The 23,075-nt window shown below is 39.2% G+C and overlaps 1 protein-coding gene across 6 annotated transcripts in view; it reads right to left on the bottom strand.

Moving 5' to 3' along the window:
• MBOAT2 (membrane bound glycerophospholipid O-acyltransferase 2) overlaps positions 1 to 23,075 on the bottom strand; it is a 126,417-nt gene that overhangs the window by 35,182 nt on the left and 68,160 nt on the right. For 5 of the 6 annotated variants that reach the window (XM_077844198.1, XM_077844199.1, XM_077844197.1 and 2 more), the window contains one exon: positions 1,835 to 1,930. In XM_077844198.1, the coding sequence (XP_077700324.1) occupies positions 1,835 to 1,930 (96 nt within the window). Of the gene's footprint in view, positions 1 to 1,834; positions 1,931 to 7,896; positions 7,950 to 23,075 lie in introns of those variants that run through there. The other variant, XM_077844201.1, reaches the window with a different exon arrangement.

The raw sequence follows: 23,075 nt of genomic DNA, 5'->3' as shown, positions 1-23,075 counted from the left end.
ACATCTTCAAATTCCAAAGATTTTTAATGGCCCAATATATTCACTGATTCTGTCCATTAGCTCTTTTTCTGCAAGAATATCTATTATTTATAAGCCAGATTGCCAGCATCTAGTCTCCTTTTCTGAATTCCAGGTACATTTCTCTATTCTACCCAATATATCATTAATTTAAGGAGTTTTTTTTAGTGTATTAATCAGTTCATTTCGGTTTGGTTGTGTTTGTTCTTTTGTATGAACCTCCTTTCATTTAAGTCTATTTTTTAAATCAGTTTTTAAGGGCTCCTGGGTGGCACAGTCAGTGAAGCATCTGCTTCTGGCTCAGGTCATGATCCCGGGGTCCTGGGATCAAGTCCCACATGGGGTTCTCTGCTCAATGCAGAGTCTGCTTCTCCCTTTCCCTCTGCCTGCTGCTTGCCCTGCTTGCACTCTTTCTTTCTCAAATAAATACAATCTTTAATAATAATAAATCAGTTTTTAAAAGTAAAATCTACTTGAATCCCATTAAGGAGAAAAGAAATTTCATCTTCTAAAATTCTCTTGTTCCATAGCAGTAATTTTTCTCTAAGCTTATAAAACTTTGGTCCATTTCTAATGTTGAGTAACTTTTTTTTTCCATACGTGCCATGATATACTTTATTTTTTTCCACTTTGTTCATCCTTAGCCGAGGTCCCTTTATAAAGATGGTGAGCACGTTAGCTCTTAGGGACTTGGACTACATTTATCTTGGAGCAGACATTTAATCAGTTTTGTTACAGGACATAGAGTACCATGGAGGGACTACCTTCCCTTTGAAAGAACTTTAAAAAGGCAGAAGTTATTTCCATGACTCAGTTGAATACTAGACATAAGAATGTAGAACATTCCATAAAAGTGAAATGCACAACAAGTAAAATACATGCTCAAGTGTCTTCTCTAGGATATTCAGAAGACAAAGCTAGGCCAAGGACATCTGGTCCAAAAAAAAGTCTCAGGGGGTGTTAAGAAGCAAGAAGAAGGGGTGCCAGGGTGGCTCAGCAGTTGAGCGTCTGCCTTCGGCCCAGGGCATGATCCTGGAGACCCAGGATTGAGTCCCACATCAGGGTCCCTGCATGGAGCCTGCTTCTCCCTCTGCCTGTGTCTCTGCCTCTCTCTCTCTCTCTCTCTCTCTCTGTGTGTGTGTCTCTCATGAATAAATAAATAAAATATTAAAAAAAAAGTAGCAAGAAGAAGTGATCAGATCTTATACAGAAGCTGGTAAATGACTGTACAGAAGACTCTCAGGAGAAGAAAGAAACAGAGTCAAAGACACAAACTCCAGGGGGCTGGCTTTCAATAGTTAAAACTGATGGCAGAAATTTCCATAAAGTTAGAGAATGCTTCCAGTATCAGAATCCCATACAACAAATTTAATTGCTACATATTGGAAACTGTATATAAGTCAACTTAAAAAGACAGGTTATTTTTGTGACTTACACAGAACCATAAAAGACCACTTCATAAGAAAATGTCTAAATTTGGGGCACCTGGGTTGGCTCCATCAGTTAAGCATCCAATTCTTGATTTCGGCTTGAGTCATGATTTCAGGGTTCTGCTGGAGATTTTCTCTCTCTCTCTTTCTCTCTCTATCCCTCTGCCCTTCCCCCAATTTACGCTCACCTGCGTGGTGCATGTGCACATGCTCTCTCTTAAATAATTTTTTTAAAAAAGAAAATATCTAAATTCATAAAGGAATTTCCAACCAAAATGTTTGTCAGTCACTTTTCATTTGAACTACTTAATGCAACTGTATGTTGTCTTCTCACCAACATGTTAGAATAGATAAAACAGGCTACTGAGTCAAAGTGTTCATCTTACCCTGAAAAATCAGCAGAATATTGTCCATAATCAAAGATATAGACTCTAGTAATTTGGCACACTGTGAGGTATCCCAAAGCAAACACAAAACAATATCTGGAAAACAAAAACAAACTAGATTAGTGAAAATAAAAGATTCATTTTGTTAAATAATACATTTCAAAGCAATTTATTAACCATATGATTCAAAATTTAAATGGTTCAAAACTTAAATATTTCTAGATCTATTCCACAAATAGCTTTCTTTAATAAACTGTAACAACTCTTAACTAGTATCTACTTAAGTCTACTTTTGTAAATTTTGTACCATCTTCAATGGTAAATGCATCTAATTACTGCTTTTATTAATTTTTTCCTTCTGAAAGACCTCCAGGAATCAAACTATATATTTGAAAGTCATGTTCACAAGTATAAAACTGTGAGTATTGGTATTTCTTCTATTTATTTCTCTTCCTTTTTAGAAAACACAATTTAGCCCAAAGATTTTTGGCTAAATTATACATTAAACAAATTCTTAATAGGATTTTAAAAACTTGCTCTCAACAGTCTAAAATCATACATCCTTAGTGTGGATCAGATGGCATTTACTCACATTTTATAGGTATGAACATTTAGTGAACATTTATTTCCACATTCTCAAGGTGCTTGGGACAGAGCTACAATAATTAAACACATAGTATGGAAAAGAATTTATGTATCAATATGAAAATAACAGAAATTCTAGAACATGATAAAGGCTGCGATGCAAATGAGCAGGGAGGGATTATTATCTAGTCAATATAATTCTAGAGAAACTAAAGAATTACTGTACAACAGAAAAACCAGAACACATAGGAAATGTGGATAAATATTCAAATGTTCTCAAATTGGGGAAGGACTTTCTAAACACTGTTAAAATTTTAAGTTTCCTGGTATAGGCAATTCAGGCAGTTTTATGAAAGAAATCTTTTAAACTTGGGGCACCTAGGTGGCTCAGCCGGTTGAGCATTGGACTCCTGATTTCGGCTCAGGTCAGGATCTCAGGGTCCTGGGATCGAGCCCTGTATCAGGCTCCCACTCAGGGGGGTGTATGCTTAAAGATTCTCTCTCTCCCTCTCCCTGCCCTTCCCGACTTACATGCCAACATTCTCTCTCTCTCTCTCTCAAATAAATTAATTAAAAATAAAAAAAGAAATCTTTTAAACTTTAAACAAATAGGTAATTTTCATTTACTTGAATTAGTCCTAGGAGGGGGCAGAGGGTGATAGCTTCCTAATTCAAATGTTTTACAAAACATATATACTCTTGATAACCATATTTGACAAAATAGCATACATACATACTCACACACACAGGAGTGACAAATCAAAATAATTTCTAAAAATCATGTGGCTGATGGTGTTTCCTAAAGATGATCATAACATCTCCCATTTCATATGCTCTTCGACAACCTGACCTTCTGCTCCGCCCCTCCCCCCCCGCCCCGTTATGAATAAGAGTCTATTTCTCTATCCACTTAGAGTCTGGGTTGGCCTTTCAGCTCCTCTGACCAGCAGATTATGGCAGAAATAACACTTTGCTAGTTCCAGGCATGGCCCATAATTAGCCTGGTGATTTCTACTTCTTGCTTTGTGGAAGTTGTGACTCTCCTGAGACCCTGAAAAGAAGTGCGACTATCCTGAAACCATCACATGCAGAGGCTCTGGAGGATGAGACACTGTCTAGGAGAGACAGACACCAGATAGTAAGATACGTGGGTGAAGCAGCTGATGCCATATCAAAAAGAGATGATCTATCCAGTCGAACCTTTCCTGAATTTCTGTCCCACAAAGTCATTAGTAAAATAACATACCTATTTGTTTTAGGCCACCATAGTTTAGTGGGGTGATAGGATCAGAACAGAAATTGGTAAGTGAAAATGAGGCACTACCATGATTAAAAAAATCTGGAACACATAGCCCTGGCTTTAGGACTGGGTGCAGGTGGGACATGTAAAGGCCTTAAGGAGATTGCTAGTGAGGATCTGAAGGGCAGTAAGGAAACTGTCACTGGAAGCTACGGAACTTGGGTAACACTGGTACTCACTGGTTCCTTTCAGATGCATACGACAAGGTATGGATATAGAGAAATGAGCTAAAAAGGAGAGCTATTCAGGTTTTCAGCAAAATTTAGAAAAAAAAAAGAGGGCTCAGGACAGTCTTTCCAGTCACAAAACACTCTTACAATAATCACAGTAAAGATGAAGTCAAGAGGACTCTTTAATGATACCTCAGGAAGATGTAAGGGCACATCTTCAGAGAACCTCTCAGAAAAAACAACAGCTTCCCAGAATCTTAAGGTTATGTCTCTTAGACTCTCTGCTAGACGAGAACGTTTTCAAGAACCTGAAGGATGCTATCACACAGCACTTTCAGGCCACAGTAAAAGGAGATTAGGAGAGGTCTATGGGAGTGGCTTCTGTCTGTCTAATGCAGGAGATTTATAGAGACATAGGACACCCACACCTGTCTTTAAGAGAGTTGTACAAGACTGGAGGGGAAGGGAGAAAGTTCAGATGAAGAGATCTTTCTGTCCCCAATTATCCACTGGTATGTAAAGGACTAAGAAAGCTGTTCAACTGTAAAATCTGGCTATTTCTTATATAAAAGGAAGGACAGAAGGACAGCTCAGGGTGTGGACAAAGAGCCACAGAGACCAACTCACAGGGATGAGATGGGGCCACTACTCAAGGAACAGGTAACGGGTGTCCCGATGGACTTCATAATTGCTATGTACCAGAGACTGTTAAGCAACTTGCATTCCTCTCCCTTTTTAATGAAGGATCTACCATAATTATCCTACCACTATTCACCATTGTATATTCATTACTGGGTGGAGGGGTACAAAACTTGCCCCATTAGCGCACTGGTCCTCACATGGAGAAGAGCTATATTTGAAGAACCACACTGAAGCTTCATCCATAGTACACCTGATTTAGATGACCAGAGGGAGGTGTCAAACTTGATGCCATAAGGAGGTGAGGAGGTGACACTCTGGGGTCTTTTTTTTTTTTAATTCTTTTTATTTTATTTTATTTATTTATGATAGTCACAGAGAGAGAGAGAGAGAGAGAGAGAGAGAGAGAGAGAGGCAGAGACACAGGCAGAGGGAGAAGCAGGCTCCATGTACCGGGAGCCCGACGTGGGATTCGATCCCGGGTCTCCAGGATCGCGCCCTGGGCCAAAGGCAGGTGTCAAACCGCTGCGCCACCCAGGGATCCACACTCTGGGGTCTTGAGAGGAAGTGAGAACATGCAAGATGGATGTAAATTTTGGGGGCCAAAGGACTGTCTCCAAAGATTACTGCCCCAAGCAACAACCCGTGCATGGGTAGCTCTGAACAGCAAGAGACAGAATATAATCCTCTTCCCCTTGAATCTGAGCTGGACTTAATAATTTAGTTTACTAATAGAATACAATGAAAATGACTTCTTGAAACGTCAAGGCCCAGTCATGAGAAGTCTTGCAGCTTCCTCCATTTCATTCTTGAAATGCTTGTCCTTAGCATACTGTGAGCCCAGCTATCACATGTGCATCGAGAGGTAACATTCCTGGTCAACAATCCCAGGTGATCTCCCAACCAACAGTCAACACTGACTGCCAGAAGGGAACCATCTTGGATGCCAAGAGGTGAGGCTTTCAAATGATCACAGTTCCAGCCAACATGTAATAGCACCCACATAAGTCCTCGAGCAAAGATTCTCTAGCTAAGTCTGGCCAACATACAAAACCAAGAAAAACAGTAATAAACTGTTGTTTAGCCACTGACTTTGGGTGGTTTGTCATGCTGCAGAAGATAACTGAAGTAATTCCTTAATAAAAGTTTAGCATGTACAACTAATAGTAATTTAAAATAAAATACCTCAATCAGGTAGGGCTTATTTGAGAAATGCAGGTATGATTCACTATAAAAGGACTAGTAATATCTATCATCACAGTGATGAGTCAAAGGGAAAAGGTTATAATTAATACAGAGAATGCCATTTAATAAAATTTAATATTACCATGTAAGAATTAGAACTCTCAGCAAACTAAGAGAAAAGGATCCTTTCTTAATGAATATATATTAAAAAAAATCTGTCAAAATACTCAATATTTTGTCAGCCCTGAGACACTACTAATTTGTGGGGGAAAGCATACGACAGTTTCTGAAGTGGGAAAGAAGCAGTGTATGTGTTAGTATAGATGAACTTTATTTTAGACTTATTTTGAAAATTCAAATAACATAAAGTCTACTCTTCTCATTTTAATCCCTAAATTTAATATTGGAACCCCTATCAAAATCCTAACAATACTTTTTGGTGGAACTTGACCAGCTGACTTTCAAGGTCTTCTGGAAAACTAAACAAACATTTGATGAGGAGGACTTGCCCAACCCCAGCAGATAAAAGAACACATCAGAGTGATTTATAATGTAGTATTGTTTCATAAACAGATCAAAAGATTAACCAAACAGAGAGGAAAGTTAAAAAAAAAAAAGACTCATCCAACTGGAAGTTTTTGTTTATTTTAAAGCTGGCATATGAAATTAGTGGGAGAAGGATGAGGTAAATGAGATAAAAAACTTAGCTCTCATTTCAGAAATAAAAATAGTTTCCTGGTTTGCACTACACATACACATACAAAAATCCAGATTATGAACAGATCTTAATGTTAAAAATAGGACAACAAAAAGTACCAAAATAAAATACAAAGGAATATCCTCAAAATCTTGGCATGGAAAAATCTTCCTAAGCATGACAAAAATCAAAAATGCCATGAAGATGATATCTGACAAATATTTACTATATAAACACTGGTAATTTCTATAGGAGAGATAACAGAACATTAAATAAGCAACAGAAATTGTTTACTATGTACAGTAGTTTACTATCTTTAATTTAAAAATCCCACAAATCAACAAAGGATTAAGAAATCAAGTGAAAATGGGTGAGAATGTGAATGAGTAAATAATAGAGTTAAAAAAATTATAAAGTCAGTCCATTTAGAAAAATAAATGGCTCAGCTGGAGAAGAGGATGACTCTTGACCTCGGGGTCATGGGTTTGAGCCCCACCTTGGGTGTAGAGATTACTAAAAAAACATAAACTTAAGAAAATGAAATGAGATTCAAGATAAGGAACAATCAGGAAATCTTAATAATTATAATCCAGAAGAGCACATTAGAGGCTCCTGGGTGGCTTCGTCGGTTAAGCGTCTGACTCATGGTTTCAGCTCAGGTCATGATCTCAGGGTCATGAGACTGAACCCTGTGTTGGACTCCATGTTGGGGATGGAATCTGCTTGGGATTTTCTCTCTCCCCCTCTGCCTCACCAAGTGCTATACATACATATATAAATACATAAATACATAAATAAATAAAATGATAATATTTGTCCAGTATCAAAAGTTTAAAAATAGGCAATATCCAGTTTGGGTAGGGAAAACAGGCATTCTCAAATGCAGTTGGTGGGGATGAAATTTTAACCAGTCCTTATTTTGGTGAGTGATTTTTGCAGTATACATCAGGATTTGTACATACTCTGCCAATTTCGCTTTCTGGACTCTCCTAAAAAAACAAAAATACTTACATATATTTACAAGGATCTATACATACTCACTAAAGCACTGTATTTTAATGATAAACAAAAAACCAACTAAATGTCTCCAATATGATATTAAGTAAAATAAATGGAAATAATAAAATAAATAGAAAGCCCCACTATAGAATTCAGTAATAGTGAATAAAGAGACATCTATAAGTACATACAAAATCAATTAAGCAGAAAAAGTGAACTAAAGAATCATCCCACCTTAGGTACTAAAAACCCCTACACAGATGTATCTATCTATCTACACACACTTGTGTTTATATAAACATATACTGATACATCATGGAAAAAGTTCTAGATAAAACTGTAGTAGACACTCTAGGCTGACTCATTCCATGTGCATTTCTGTCTCCATTGTCCCTTGCTTTCCTCTATCACAGAGGCAAAAAGTCTAATAAATACTCAATGCCCAGGTGCTCTTGCAACTAGAGGTGGCATGACACACGGATCTTGCCTGGGAGATGGATGCGGAAGTCTGCGGAGGTTCCCGGAAAAGATTTAGATCTGTGCTGTCCAATATGGTCTCCGCTGGCAAGAGTGTTCTAGGTCTGGGTCATACCAGCTCATGAAAGCTGTTGGTTTAAGAATTTTTGTAAACTGGTTGTTAAACATAGCCATTATTAAAAATTAAATGTGAACAAAAGGTAAATAAATAGTATTACAAACGCATTAAATATTCAAAACTCACCACTTCTCAGTTCCTTCTTATCATCTGTTTTCTGTGTTCTTGATGCTATTCACATATCCTGCATCTGCACGATGGAAATACCCTATAATGGCGAGCTCCTGAGCATTTCTTCCCAACCCCCACTCAGGGACTTCAAGTCAATCACTCCAAAGCTACTGTGGTAGAAGCATTTACACTATAAAAACCAGAAATCACTATAAGCCTCCCTGATCATTTAAACTAAGGATCAACACACTAAAGGCTGTAGACCAAACTTCACTCCCTGCCTGGTTTTGTAAGTATCATTTTATTTGGCCACATCCAAGCTCATTTGTTTATGTGTGTCTGTGGCTGCTTTGGCCTTACAACAGCAGAGCTGAATGGTTGCAATAGCAACTGTAATGATCCTCAAGGCCTAAAATATTTATGGGGCAGTTTACTGACCTGAATGAGAATTAAAATGATGAACAAAACGATGGAGGGGGGAATAAAGAAGAAAATGCTAGTAATGCACGTTAAACTTTTAAAAGGGTGTCATAACTATCTAGAGCCACTGTACTGTGAACAAGAAAGAAAGAGGAAATAGTCTTCCATTCTGTAAAACCTCTTACTGAGGCAGCAAAGAAGCTGCTCACACATAAACAGATGGGTGAAGTTCCAACATACGTCTTCCTTGTCTGATTTTCATCTTACTCATTAACATAAACAGAAATATCAACCAACAAACCAACATTCATAATAGAACTCCATTTGTTTGTCAATGATATAAGCAACTTCTTTACTGAACTGAACGGTTACCACACATTTATTTGTAGTCTGAGATTTTGTCAAATCATGGTTGAAGTACAACCCCAGGTGAGCTGTAAGAGTTCGGCAAAAATCAATGAAAGCTTTCTGTAAGAATCAACTGGCTCTGTGGAATTTACAATGAAGAGTATTGTCTATTTTATTATTATTTTTAAATTATGTACTATATATCCACTATATTAGTAAAATTTATGATAAAGTTACATATGTATATGTATGCATCATGCTTCTCCAGAAAGCCCGTTTAGTTGCCAACATTTCCCAGGGTACCACCGACTAGCCACATGTCATTAGGGAGCACTTGAAATGTGACTAGTCTAAATTGAGATGTGCCATAGCTGTAAAACACACACTGCTTTTTGAAGACTTCACAAAGAATTTAAGATATATCATTAATGATTTTTACACTGACTATATCTTGAAATGATAATATTTTGGGCATATTGAATAAAATATATTCTTTTTTTTCCTCTTTAAACTGCAAGTATTGGAAAATTCAGAATTACATCTGTGGCTCACAATGTATTTCTAATGTATAGTGCTAGACAGTTTTCCTGAAAACAAAAAAGGGGATAGACAGCTGGTGTGGCTTTTCACTTTTGAATTCTTTCTGCCCAGAAAACAGATGTAATGGTTGTTGTAGCAACCATCTTGCATCCCTGAGGTGGCAAACAGGCTAAGATAGCACAAAAGAACAAGAGAAGAATCCTGCTTCTTTAATGACACAATGAGCTGCTACACTGGCTCTGAACAACCTAACCCAGAATGAATTTGCAGGTGGTGGATTTTTTCCCCTATTATCTGCAACCAAAATGCATTTCGAACTGATGGCAAAGCACATTAAACTTCTGTTATTTTCTTCTGCATTCGATCGCAGGGCAAAGTGATGGGGCAAGCCTCTGACTTTTCACACACACATCAGCAGAGGAAAGCAGACATACGAGCCAATGTGTATGTGTGTGGTATTATCATAAGAGCTATGCTCACAGTATGAGTTTCACTGAATGCCTTCACACAGAAAAATATACATGCAAATCAACTCCAGACAGAACTGACCTAGATGTAAATAATGGCCCCATCCTTTTAATGATTCCTACCTGTGACAATACAAGAGTCACTTATAAAAGGTAGACACAGGGATCCTGACGACTCTAACTCAATCAACTATGATTTTGTCCTCATTGCCACTGACTGGTTTATGGGGAGGCATGAGGCTGAGGTCTGGACAATGAAACTTGACACAGAGCTTCTGGAAAGACTTTTCTCCTTCTTGAAGTATGACCCTTGCTATTGTCGTGCCTGTAAATACGGCAGCCACCGTTAGCTTAAAAAGAAGCTAGCCTATGGACAAAGTCAATACACTAGGATGGCAAAATAAAGTAGAACAAAAAGTAGAGCTTCTTTATGCCCTCATTAAGACCAAGTTGCTGAATTAACCAAAATGAGCTGCCTTGCCTCATGACTTCTTGCTTTGAGAGGTAAATCTTTCTATACTGTTCACACCACTATGCCATCACGAGCTGGGATTTCTGCTCTTTGCAGCCAAAAGCGCTATGATGTAATTATTACTCATAACAAAATTAAAGCAACAGCATTTGAAGAGTTCTAGAACAGAACATTTTCTTATTTGTTGAAATATAAATGTTGAATTACTGCTTCATTTCAAAGAGAGAAATCACATCTAAAATATTTATTCATTTAGAGACAGCTACAGAGTAGAGACTGTTCTGGAAAAAACAGAGAGCTCAGGGATTATGGGATTAATGAACCAGAAATGCTGAGGGAAAATGAAAAAGAATTCTTCCCAAATAAGGAAAACAGGTAACATCACCCAAAGGTTCAAGATCCTAATGGCAGTAAATACAAAATTGAACGAATGAATAATTGCTTTACTGTGCTTAAATCAAATTAAACTGTTTGCTTTCCAAGGTGCATGAGCCCAGATGACCTTGGTTGTCACTCAGCTTTAGGAAAGGCCTGCACGTCTGTATTCTAACTTACTGCTTTCTTATTTTGCCTCTCCCTCTGTCTATATTTTCCCAGACTCTGTTTATACTTAGGTCTTGAAATCAGGTATTTATACTTAGTTTTGAAACTTCGAAACTTTGCTCTTTCAAACACATACTATTGGCTAATCTGTAGTCTTTGTATGTCTATGTAATATTTGAAACAACTTTAAAAATACATGGAACACTATAAAACAAAAAAGCATAAAAGCATATAGGGTCTTGGAGAGTATATACAGAGGGGAAGGCAAAATAAAGAGAAAGTCAAGTCAGTATTCTACTGTGTACAGCCTCTGAAAGGTTACTCACATGGATCAATAAGCAGAATAGAGTCCAGAAGCCAAGCCACACATACAGATGAGCTGCAAGCTAATACAGAAAAGATGGTATCTGCAATGAACAATGCTGAGACAAATTGATATACGTATAGAAAATAAAGTTAATTTCAACCTTTAACTCATAACCTACACAAAAAAATAGCTCAGAATGGATCAAGTCATCTAAGCCTAAACTATAAAACTTCTAAAATAAAATGTTTGTAATCTTAGGGCAGATGAAGATTTCTTAGAAAAGACACAAAAAGCTCTAAACTATAAGAAATTGTTAAACTGACTTCATCAAAATTTCAAAGTTCTGTTCCTCAAAAATCACCACTAAGGTACACTTATCATGATGAGCACTGAGCAATGTACAGAAGTGTTGAATCACTATATTGTACACCTCAAACTCCTATAACAACACTGTACGTCAACCACACTGGAATTAAAATTAAAACTTAATTTTAAAAATACCCACTAGGGAAATGAAAAGTCAAGTCACAGATGAGGAAATACTCATAATTCATAAAATTGACCACAGACATATCCAAATATAAAAAGAAGTAATTATAACAATAAAGTTTTGAGTCAGAAGATTTGAACAGATATGTACAAAAAGAAGGTGCCCAACTAACTGGTCAATTAGCACAAGAAAAAAATGCCTGATATCATTAATCATGAGAAATCTAAGTTAAAATCATAGTGAGATACCAGTAAACACTCATTAGAATGACTAAAATAGAAAAGAATGATAAGACCAAGTGTTGTTTAGAATGTAAAGCAACAGGTACCCTCATACTTCACCAGTGGGAATGAAAATTCATATAACCACTTTGGAAAAGTTTGGCCGTTTCTTATACGTTTACCCTAGGTCCCAAAAATTCTTCTCCTGCTACACACATCCAGGAGAGACAAAAACATATATTCATCAAAGACTTGTACGAAAATGTTTTAGAAGTTTTATTCATAATAGCCTCCATTTTGAAACAACCCAAATGTCCATTAATACACAGATGAAAAGATACATAAGTTATTCTATGCAATGGAAAGCCACTCAGCAATAAAAGGAACAATCTGTTGATAAACACAATGACATGGATGAATTTTAAAACATTAAGCTGCGTTAAAAGAGAGGGGGGCCAGACACAATAGATTACATACTGCAGAGTTCCATTTATACAAAACTCTAAAACCAGCAAAACTAACTTTAGTGACACAAAGCAGATCACTGGCTGCAGGAGCCAGAGCCGGACTGATGACACAGGGAAAGGAAGAAACTTCTGGGGATGAGTAAAAATGTTCTCTATCTTGATTTGGGTGGTGGTTACACGGTTTATGCATTTGTCCAATGACTATACTGGAACTGAACTGGTGGTTTTGTTTTTGGTGAATTATACCTAATGTTGATACAACTTATTTTGGAAACAAACACATTTTATACACTCTTCCTTGCATATTCTTTCTCATCCTGAGGCCTCAGGTTTTTTTTTTTTTTTTAAGATTTTATTTATTTATTCATGAGACACAGAAAGAGAGAGAGAGAGAGACAGGCAGAAGAGACACAGGCAGAGGGAGCAGACTCCATGCAGGGAGCCTGACATGGGACTCGATCCTGGGTCCCCAGGATCACACCCTGGACTAAAGGTGGCACTAAACCGCTGAGCCACGCAGGCTGTCCCAAGGTTTGGTTTTCTTCTCCAGTTACACTGATTTCCTGGAGGATGTCACCCTGCCCCATGATTTTACATACCCATGGTATACTAACAGCTCCCAGGTTCTCAATCTCCAGCCTAGATATCCCTCCTAATCTCCAAACTCAAACAACCAACAAGCTACTTAACATCACTAGGTGTAGCCTAGTAAGTAAACATCTGAAACTAGAAATCCCAATCCCACCAAAATCACCTTTGCCCTAGTTTTTTCCATCCTAGTAAACGGTATCATCTCTCATGCAGTGGCTTTGCCCCAAAAACTAGTCCTTTTTGATGTATTTTTGGGACTCCCATCCCCACATTCCAGATCTCCAAATCCATCTTCATACTGCATATCATTATGACTCATATCCACACCCAAATCTATCTACAAAATATCATTGGACTGAGTAATTCCCACTGGGAGCAGGTCTGGGCCTGCTCTAACAGCATCCTGCCTCCTCTTCCCTCCCCCAATCCCTCCTTGGTCTGTTGTAAACACAGCATCCAGAGTGCTCAACACTCCCCAGCAGTTACCCAGCATACCTAGAACAAATCCAAGTTTCTTCAAGAATGTTTGTTAACCTGGGATCTAATTTAAAAAACAAAACTCATCTTTGGTTCTACTGAATGAATGATACACATTTACAGAGATTTTTAATTACAATCAAGGAATTAGAATTCTTGAAGACTGATAACATTAGGACATTACTGAGCTCAGAGAAGCCTGGCAACACTCCAAGCACCCATCACATGTGTGCACAGGCAGATCATGGAAATTCCAGCAATTCAGGGGAAGGACAAGTTAGTTACCATCAGTGTTGTCTAAAGTTGGTCATAATTTTCAATTGGTGCTATTTTCGTATTAATTAATTTGGGGAAATAGGGCTCCATTTCATTTTTAAAATAATTTTGTTCTTGTATAATTGTTTCTAAACCATTGGTTCCGGGATTCCTGGGTGGCGCAGCGGTTTGGCGCCTGCCTTTGGCCTAGGGCGCGATCCTGGAGACCCAGGATCGATTCCCACATCGGGCTCCCGGTGCATGGAGCCTGCTTCTCCCTCTGCCTGTGTCTCTGCCTCTCCTTCTCTCTCTGTGACTATCATAAATAAATAAAAATTAAAAAATATATATTTAAAAAAATTTTTTTTTAAATAAAAAAATAAAAAAAATAAACCATTGGTTCCTCTATTTGATTCCTCTCCCTCTGTCTCCTTGGCACTGTGGGGTGAAAACATGAAGCTGACAGCGGTAAACTCAGGTTAAAACTGCTAGTGGGTCACAAAAGCCTTTAAGTCAAGGATCGAGTTTTGGTATCTCCAAACCTTACCTCTACTTGCTGGCATACAATCCTGAAGCCCATATGTTATCTCATAATTTTGAAAAGAGACTTCACTCACTCGAAACAAACACCTGTAAGTAAATATTTCTCCAAAGCCTATCAAATCCACTTCTCTCAAAATCTATCCCCAAATTTCTATCCACAATTACACACTTCCACTTCCAGAATGGATCACTTCAAATTAAATAACTACAATTCACCCAAACTAACTAGCCTTTTTATTTTTTATCTAGTTAAACAGCAATAAACAGAAGCCAAGGGATGCCTGGGTGGCTCAGCGGTTGAGCATCTGCCTTCGGCCCAGGGCATAATCCTAGAGTCACGGGATTGAGTCCCACATCAGGCTCCCTGCATGGTGCCTGTTTATCTCTCTGCCTGTGTCTCTGCTTCTCTCTCTGTGTGTGCGTCTCTCATGAATAAATAAATAAAACCTTAAAAAAACAAAAAAAACAAAAAAAAACAAAAAAAAATAAATAAATAAAACCTTAAAAAAAAAAGGAAATTTAAAAAAAACACATAAGCCGAGAACTGAAAAATACTGGTGGAGGGCATTAGATTTAACTCTAAAGATGGCACTAATGAGCAATACAGACTGAAAGTGTTCAGTAGCAGAGACGTGGAAAGATCACTGCTTAAAAATTATTAATGTTTTCTATTCTAAAAATTTATGATTAACCAAGTTTGTCCATTTTTACTCAGCAGTTTTGATGTGGAAGAAGACCCAAAGAATTATTTTTCTATGTGATGCCATCTGAAAGTGCCATAGCCATTGCATGCTATTATTCTCAAGTCAACATCACAAAGGGAGCTCACCTCTTCTTTCGTCCTTACTGATATCAAAGTCATATCTGCACAGAGTTTCAAAGTCAAAGGGTTCGGCATGGCTCATCATGACAGAGCCGTGTCCAGGCCCACACACCCACCCACTCTCCCTGACTGATCGCTGGACGGCAGGACAGCCAGGCCCCTCCACAGCACCATCCTCTGCAAGTGCTTCTGGCTTCAGCTCTTCTGACACCTTCATCTCAATACCTCTGGTAGTTTACTACCATTTCAGTGGAGTTTCAGGTAAATAAATGTGTGTTTAATCTGCTACATGTGACTCAAAAGTTCATTTTATTTATTTTTAAAGATTTTATTTATTTATTCATGAGAGACACAGAGAGAGAGAGGCAGAGACAAAGGCAGAGAGAGAAGCAGGCTCCACGCAGGGAGCCCAACGTGGGACCCAATCCCGGGTCTCCAGGATCATGCCCTGGGCCGAAGGCAGCACTAAACCACTGAGCCACCGGGGCTGCCCCAAAATTTCATTTTAAAACCACTATCAAAACATTGAGTTTCTAAAATCTTTTCAATAATTTCTTGAATTTTACTCTAATAATCTAGAATTTCTAGTTATAAATTTAATGGAATTTTAATAAATGTGATACTGTTCTTTTTTTCTTTTTTCTTTTTTTTTTACTCTGTATGCAGTAACACATACTAAGATATACTGTTTCTGCTGCGGTATTACAATGAACAGTTTAATTTAGCCTCAGAAAACCAATAGGTGATAAATCAACTAGCCATGTGGTCTCTCTAAGAACCGAGTTTGAAAGCTCCTTCCACTATTACCACATTTATAAACATGCCCTCTTAAAGATACACAATAGCCATTCTTCACATTTTAAGGTCACATGTCTCATCCTTTCCTAGCCTTTTATGGTGGAATAGAAAGAACAGAAAGATACAACTTCTCCAGATCAAGAACCTACCATCAAGTCAGAGATGCTGTCACAATGTCTGATAGCCAATCATGAGTAACAATGCTGGGTTTTGTAGCATTAGCTCTAGATGCCAGTTGCTCCCATCTCAATATATCCATGGTGCTCCATTTAGAAGAGCTTTACCACACTTTGTAAAAACTGGTTTCTCAGCTCCACGTCCTTCATGACGCTGAGCTCCTCCGAGGACCTCAGACATCTGACTCTGAGTGCCTAGCACTGAGCATGACAAAGAAGACATTCTCTTCAGTTCTGTTGTCTGGGACATGTGCATGTGAGGGAATGGTACTCAGAAGATGAATGTGGGTACTACAAAATTAGTGTGAAAAGATCACCACACTAATCGTGTGGACGGAATGGAAGGCTCCCCCAAGGATGACAATGTTGATGTAGGCCCCAAACCCAGAACAAGAGAGACATAGAAGATGGCACTTCCCAGCTAAGGTGAATGTGCAGAGCCAAGAGTCAGTATATCATCATGCCATGGCTAGAATGACATCTATCCAGCAAAAACTGGGAAAAACAACAGGAAATAAGCTTAGTTGGTAAAACAAGGTTCAAAATATTCTGAAGGGCATGAATTTCTTGAATATGAGTATTTTGGGTATTCTCCTGCAGGCATTCAAAGGTTTTTGAGCAAAGAAGTAATAGGATGAAATAGTTACTTGGAGAATAATAAAGACTAATCGATGTATATGATGGATTATAAGAAAAAAGACATCTGGAAGTCACAAGAACAGTTAAACAGCTGGAGAAAAGTAATCCCTGGCTAAGAAAATGTGAAAGAAAGTACTAAGGATTTCCAAGGAAAAGTAAAAAGAACTGCAACTTTTTATAACATGCTGCCTATAGAAAGTGAGAAGAAAGTTCAAGTATTTAAATTAAGGGGTCTCAAGAAAACACAGAAGTTGATTCTGGAGTAAAGAAAAGACCCAGGTTGGGAGCACCTGGGTGGCTAAGTTGGTGAAGAGTCTGCATTCAGCTCAGATCATGATCCTGAGAACCTGGGATCGAGTCCCCCATCGGACTCCCTGCTTAGCAGGGAGTCTGCTTCTCCCTCTCCCCCTCCTCCCTGCTTGTGCTCTCTCTAATAAATAAAATCTCAAAAAAAAAAAAAAAAAAAAAAAAGAATGACCTCAATTGGAACGCTGGCTTGGCCTCTTACTGGCTGTGACTTGAGAAAAGTTGCTTGCACAAAGCCTCAGCCTTCTCTTATTTTTAGCAATTTTCCTCCTGGAAGATTTCATCTAAGGCCTTAGATTTCATCTAAGCCTTTACCCGACGACCAGGCTCGTCTGCTGGGCACCCAGCACAGCCACCAGAGTCCGTTCAGCAGAGCCAGCACCTCGTGCTCACACCCTACTCCCAGCCCCCCGACGGCTCCGGCCTCCAGAGGCCCACTCCGCCTTTGCTTCGTGCCCCATAGCCAACCCTCGACCCAACCCTTCGTACTGCCTCTATAATCTCCCCCTACCCGTCCGCCACTCTCCACGGCCCCCTCCTGGTCTGCTGCTACCATCAGTCTGGCCTGGCTCCCTGGTCCCTGTGACCGGCGCTCCCGCAACCATCCCATCCACGCAGCACTGGGAGCCGGAGCCTGACAAAGTACGTCCCTGCCCAAGGTGCCCGGGGGTTCCCACCGTACTTACAACTGCAACTGGCCCAGCCTGCCTCTCTGACTTCATCTTCTAGCACCAGCGACCTTGCTTACCAGGCCCCCCAAAGACTGGGCCTCTTTCCGGTCTCTGACTACACCTGACACTCCGCAGGGCCGGGGGGCTCCCTCCTGTCCCCGGGCTCCCCCTCTGGGTCTGTGATCTGCTGGCTCATGTGCATCAACTCTCTCCAAAGACACCCAAGTTATTTCCTTCATCTCTCTCTGAAATAGCTCCTGTGTTGCTGACCCACCTGCGGTCTGCCTCCCCCCTTTACGGTAACTCCGGGATGGCAGGCGTGGCACCGGTCTTCATCTAGAACAGACTATGGCATAAAGCAGGTGCTCGGGTATCTGAGGACTTGTTGACTATAGCCTCAATTGGGTTCTCTTTGCATTGAGCTGTAAAAGTTCTTTACATATTCTGGATGAAGTCCTGAAGCACATCTATGCTTTACAAATATCCTCTCCTAGCATCTTGCCTTGTTATTGTTTTAAAAGTGTCTTTTGAAGAGAAAAAGGTTTTCATTCTGAGGAAGTACAGTCAATTTTTTGTGGGGGCCATTCTTTGAGTGTCACATAAAAGAAGACTTTGCCTAACCCAAAGTCATAAAGAGCTCCTATATTTTCACATTTTATAGTTTAAGGTGCCACGTTTAGGTCTCTGATACATTCTGAGTAACTTTTTATGGATGGGGTGAGGGATGGTCTACATTCAGTTCTTCACATATTCGGCTGTCCCAGCACCATCTATTGTAAAGATCCTTTCCCAACCTAATGACCAAGGCACTTTTGCTGAAAATTAACTGACCATACATAAAGGGTTTGTTTCTAGACTCTTGATTTTGTTTCAGTGATATAGGTGTCCATCCCTACACCATTATCACAGCACCTTGATCATTCTACCATAGTGTACAACCAACTTTGTTGTTCTTTTTTTAAGAAATTTTTTTGTTATTCAAGATCCTTTGTAATTTCGCATAAATTTTATGATTGGCCTGTCAATTTCTATTTAAAATGCTTTATGAAATTTTTGTGAGAGATTGCATTAAATTTATAGATCAGTTTGGGGAGTACTGCCATCTTAACAATATTAGCCTTCCAACCCAACCTCATATTCCCAGAGGAATATGAAATACCTCTCCATTTAATAATTTTTTAAAGTAAGCTCCACACCCAACGTGGGGCCTGAACTCAAAACCACAAGATCAAGAGTTGGCAGAGCCAACCAGGCAGCCCCGTTTAATCCCTTTTAATTTCTCTCGGAGATGTTTTTAAGTACAGTTGCAGATCTTTTGTTAGATTTATTCTGGAGTATTTGATTCCTTTTGATACTACTATGAATGGAATTAATTGCTTTTGTACTTTCATTTTCGGACTATCTGGAATATATAGAAATATAATTGATTTTGTCTACTCCTCTTGTATCCCTGCAGCTTTATTTCTGCAGTCTTTTATAGCCACTCTAGCACTTGTTTGGTTACTGTTTGCAAGATACATCTTATCTATTCTTACTTTTAGGCTCTTTGTGTCTTCTAAAGAATGTGTCTTGCAGATAGCATATGATTAGGTGTTATTTTTTTTAATCCTGTCTGCCTTTTGAGTCACATTTACTGTAATTACTGATTACAGTAATTAGATTTATATCTGCCATTTTGTTATTTGTCTCCGGTCTTTTCTGTTCCTCCTTTACTGCCTCATTTTGTGTGTGTGTGTGTGTTGTTTTTTTTTTAAAGGTTTAGTAGCATACTGGTTTAATTCCTATGTTGATTTTTTTCACTATACATTTTTTAGTTATTTTCTCAGTGATTACTCTAGGGATCTCACAGTATGCATCTTAGCAGACTCTCTTTCAGATTAATGGTGACTTACTTAACTCTGACAAAATACAGCAAGTCTGCTCCAGTATAGCTCCATTTCCTCCCTTGTCCTCTATATGACTATTATTACATATGTGGCATCTATATATGCTATAATCCTAATAACACAGTGTTGTAATTGTTGCTCCGTGTAGCCCTTTAGATAAATTAAGAAAATGTATATGTATGGCATCTTTTATATTCACCGCCCGTATTTACCATTTCTGGGGCTCTTCACTGCTTCCTGTGGATTCCAGTTACTGCCTCTCATATTACCTTTCAACTCAGACAACGTCCTTTAGAATTTCTTGTAAGACAGGTCTTTGTGTATTGGGAATGTCTTTATTTCACCTTCATTTTTGAAGGATAATCTTGCTGGCTATAGAACTCAGGGTTGAGAATTTTTCTTTCAGCATTGAGAGCATTGTCATTCTACTTCCTTTCAGCCTCCAATGTTTCCAGTAAGAACTGGACTGGTCCTCCTGCTGCTTTCCAGGTGTCCTCATTCTCAGTCTTTTAACAGTGTGACTACACAGTATCTTAGTGAAGATCTGTTTGTTTAGCCTACTTGGGGTTTTCTGAGCTTCTTGGGTATGCAGATTAATGTTTTTCATCAAGTTTGGGAAGCTGATGGACATTATTTCTTCAAATGCTTTTCCTCTTTTTTTTTTTTTTTTTAAGATTTTTATTTATCCATGAGAGACACACACAGAGAGAGAGAGAGAGAGAGAGAGAGGCAGAGACACAGGCAGAGGAAGAAGCAGGCTCCACACAGGGAGCCCAATGCAGGACTCGATCCCAGGACTCCATGATCACGCCCTAGGCCGAAGGCAGGCACTAGACTACTGAGCCACCCAGGGATCCCCTGCTTTTCCTCTTTCCACTCTCCTTTGGGAACACTGACTATGCACATGTTGATATGTGTGATGTTGTCCGGTAGGACTCTGAAGCTGCTTGCTTTTCTTCACTATGTTTTATGTCTTCTTCTATGGATGGGCTAATATCTATTGATCCACCTCTAAGTTTACTGATCCTTTCTTTGGCCATCACAAATCACCAGGTAGCACATCTAGTATATTTTTTACTTCAGTTATTAACTTTTCAACTCTAGAAATTTCATTTGGTTCTTCTGAATAGTTTCTAATTCTTTTCGTGATAGCCCCTGCTTATTGACTCATGGTCATTGTATCTTTTATTTCTTTGAACATATTTATAATCGCTGCTTCGAAGTCTTTAGAAAATTCAACATCTATTTAGAGGCAGTTTCAGTGGACTGCCTTTTCCCCATTTGTCCTAATTTTTTGTTTAAAACTGGACATAGTAAATGATATAGTAACTTAATTTTTATTTATTTTTATTTATTTTTATTTTTCTTTAATTTTTTATTGGTGTTCAATTTACTAACATACAGAATAACCCCCAGTGCCCGTCACCCATTCACTCCCACCCCCCGCCCTCCTCCCTTTCTACCACCCCTAGTTCGTTTCCCAAAGTTAGCAGTCTTTACGTTCTGTCTCCCTTTCTGATATTTCCCACACATTTCTTCTCCCTTCCCTTCTATTCCCTTTCACTATTATTTATATTCCCCAAATGAATGAGACCATATATGTTTGTCCTTCTCCGACTGACTTACTTCACTCAGCATAATACCCTCCAGTTCCATCCACGTTGAAGCAAATGGTGGGTATTTGTCATTTCTAATAGCTGAGTAATATTCCATTGTATACATAAACCACATCTTCTTTATCCATTCATCTTTCGTTGGACACCGAGGGTCCTTCCACAGTTTGGCTATCGTGGCCATTGCTGCTATAAACATTGGGGTGCAGGTGTCCCGGCGTTTCACTGCATCTGTATCTTTGGGGTAAATCCCCAATAGTGCAATTGCTGGGTCGTAGGGCAGGTCTATTTTTAACTCTTTGAGGAACCTCCACACAGTTTTCCAGAGTGGCTGCACCAGTTCACATTCCCACCAACAGTGTAAGAGGGTTCCCTTATTTTTATTTCTTGGGCATTATTGTTGTGCTATTTTTGTTTTTTAGCTTGGACTTAATCCACTGAACCTTTCTCACTCATGGTATGTAGCAGCTGATGTCTCTGCTCAGTTTTTAAATACTTGGGTTTTATTTTTTAGTCTCACTCTAGGGGCCATCCCGTGTCTGCAAAGCTCAGTGGTCAGCTAGGCTTAGTCAGAGCTTGTGTTCAAACACCTTCAGCCAGTAAGGCACTTCCCGTCTGCCTGTATATCTGCATGTGGCTTAGAGAACTCATTCACAGTCCAGCATTTGTCAGGTCTGTCCCAGCTTGTAGTTGCCCCCGCCCCAGGCCATCTTGGTCCTCCCCTGGGCATGGATGCAGCCTCCAGGCAGCCAGTGTTGCATGGAAATGTTCTCAAATCCCTTCACAGTTTCCTTATGTCCAGTATCTCCCCATTCAATGCATGTCCCACCTCTGCAGGAGAGCAGAGCTGGAGGCAGCCTCTGTTAGCCACTACATGTTCTCTGCCCTGCACTCCAAACCAGGTCAGCTGCCTTTGGTATGAAAGCTTCTGTTTCCATGGCCAGCCCTGCAGCTGCAGTTGCTCTGCCAAAGAGTAACGAGTTGAGATATTCCCAGAAAAAGCCACCACAGATTCCCACTATTCTTACACCAAGTTTAGCAGTTTCTTTTAATGAATAAGTGCTTCTCAAAATGTTGTTTGCTTCTGGTCAATTTCCAGAGCCTTAAAATGGTTTTGACAAGTTTTTCCAGTTTTATAGCTGTTTTGGTGGGGGAAAAAATTTTGTCAACCTCTTTTTTTTCTCAATAGCTCAATATCCATCAATTAGGATAGGTTTGGTAGGCTAGCATAGAAATGTTGTATGTGTGAGATGTAAATTAAACTTCTAATATAGACCCAGAAATTAAGAAACTTACCTATACCAACTAAAGTCTTGATGGCAAGAGGAGATTGCCAGACCTCTCTAGGAAGAGTGAACTATGTTTATCAATGGGAAATCATCTTTCTATTTACTACTCTAACAGAAGAATTTTAAAACACTAGAAAACCACCTGCTTTACCAGCAAAAGGCAGTCATGCCACCTTCACACAAGATTCAGAGGTCCCTCATCTTGTTCGCAGTCACTTTAGGATGCTGTTGTCCTCCTCTGTAGAGTAAAGGAACCATCTTTACAGATCCCCACTTTAAGGCTTCTCCCCGAGTACAGAATCCAGTGTTTGGTGACCAGAACATACTCTTGATTCCTTCCTAGAGACATGCAGGTAATCTTATGTTCCTTATGAAAAGCCCACTGTGGCTGGGAAGCCTGGGCTTGCTGGGAGATCTACCCTGCCTTGCTGACCAGGTGTTCTCTCGGCCGGAACAAAGAGACCTCACTGAGTTACAAATATAATAAAAGTCATGAGGGATTTCGTGTGTTCTTTCACAAAGCCTTATTCATGAAAAAAATGGAAAGGAGCTTAGCTGCATTCACTAGACCAGACACAATAGTGACACTGATATACGAAGTCACTCAATTCTTTCCTG

The sequence above is a fragment of the Canis aureus genome, chromosome 12, assembly GCF_053574225.1.
Source record: "Canis aureus isolate CA01 chromosome 12, VMU_Caureus_v.1.0, whole genome shotgun sequence".
Lineage (NCBI taxonomy): Eukaryota > Metazoa > Chordata > Mammalia > Carnivora > Canidae > Canis > Canis aureus.
This window is presented reverse-complemented; position numbering and strand designations above follow the sequence as displayed.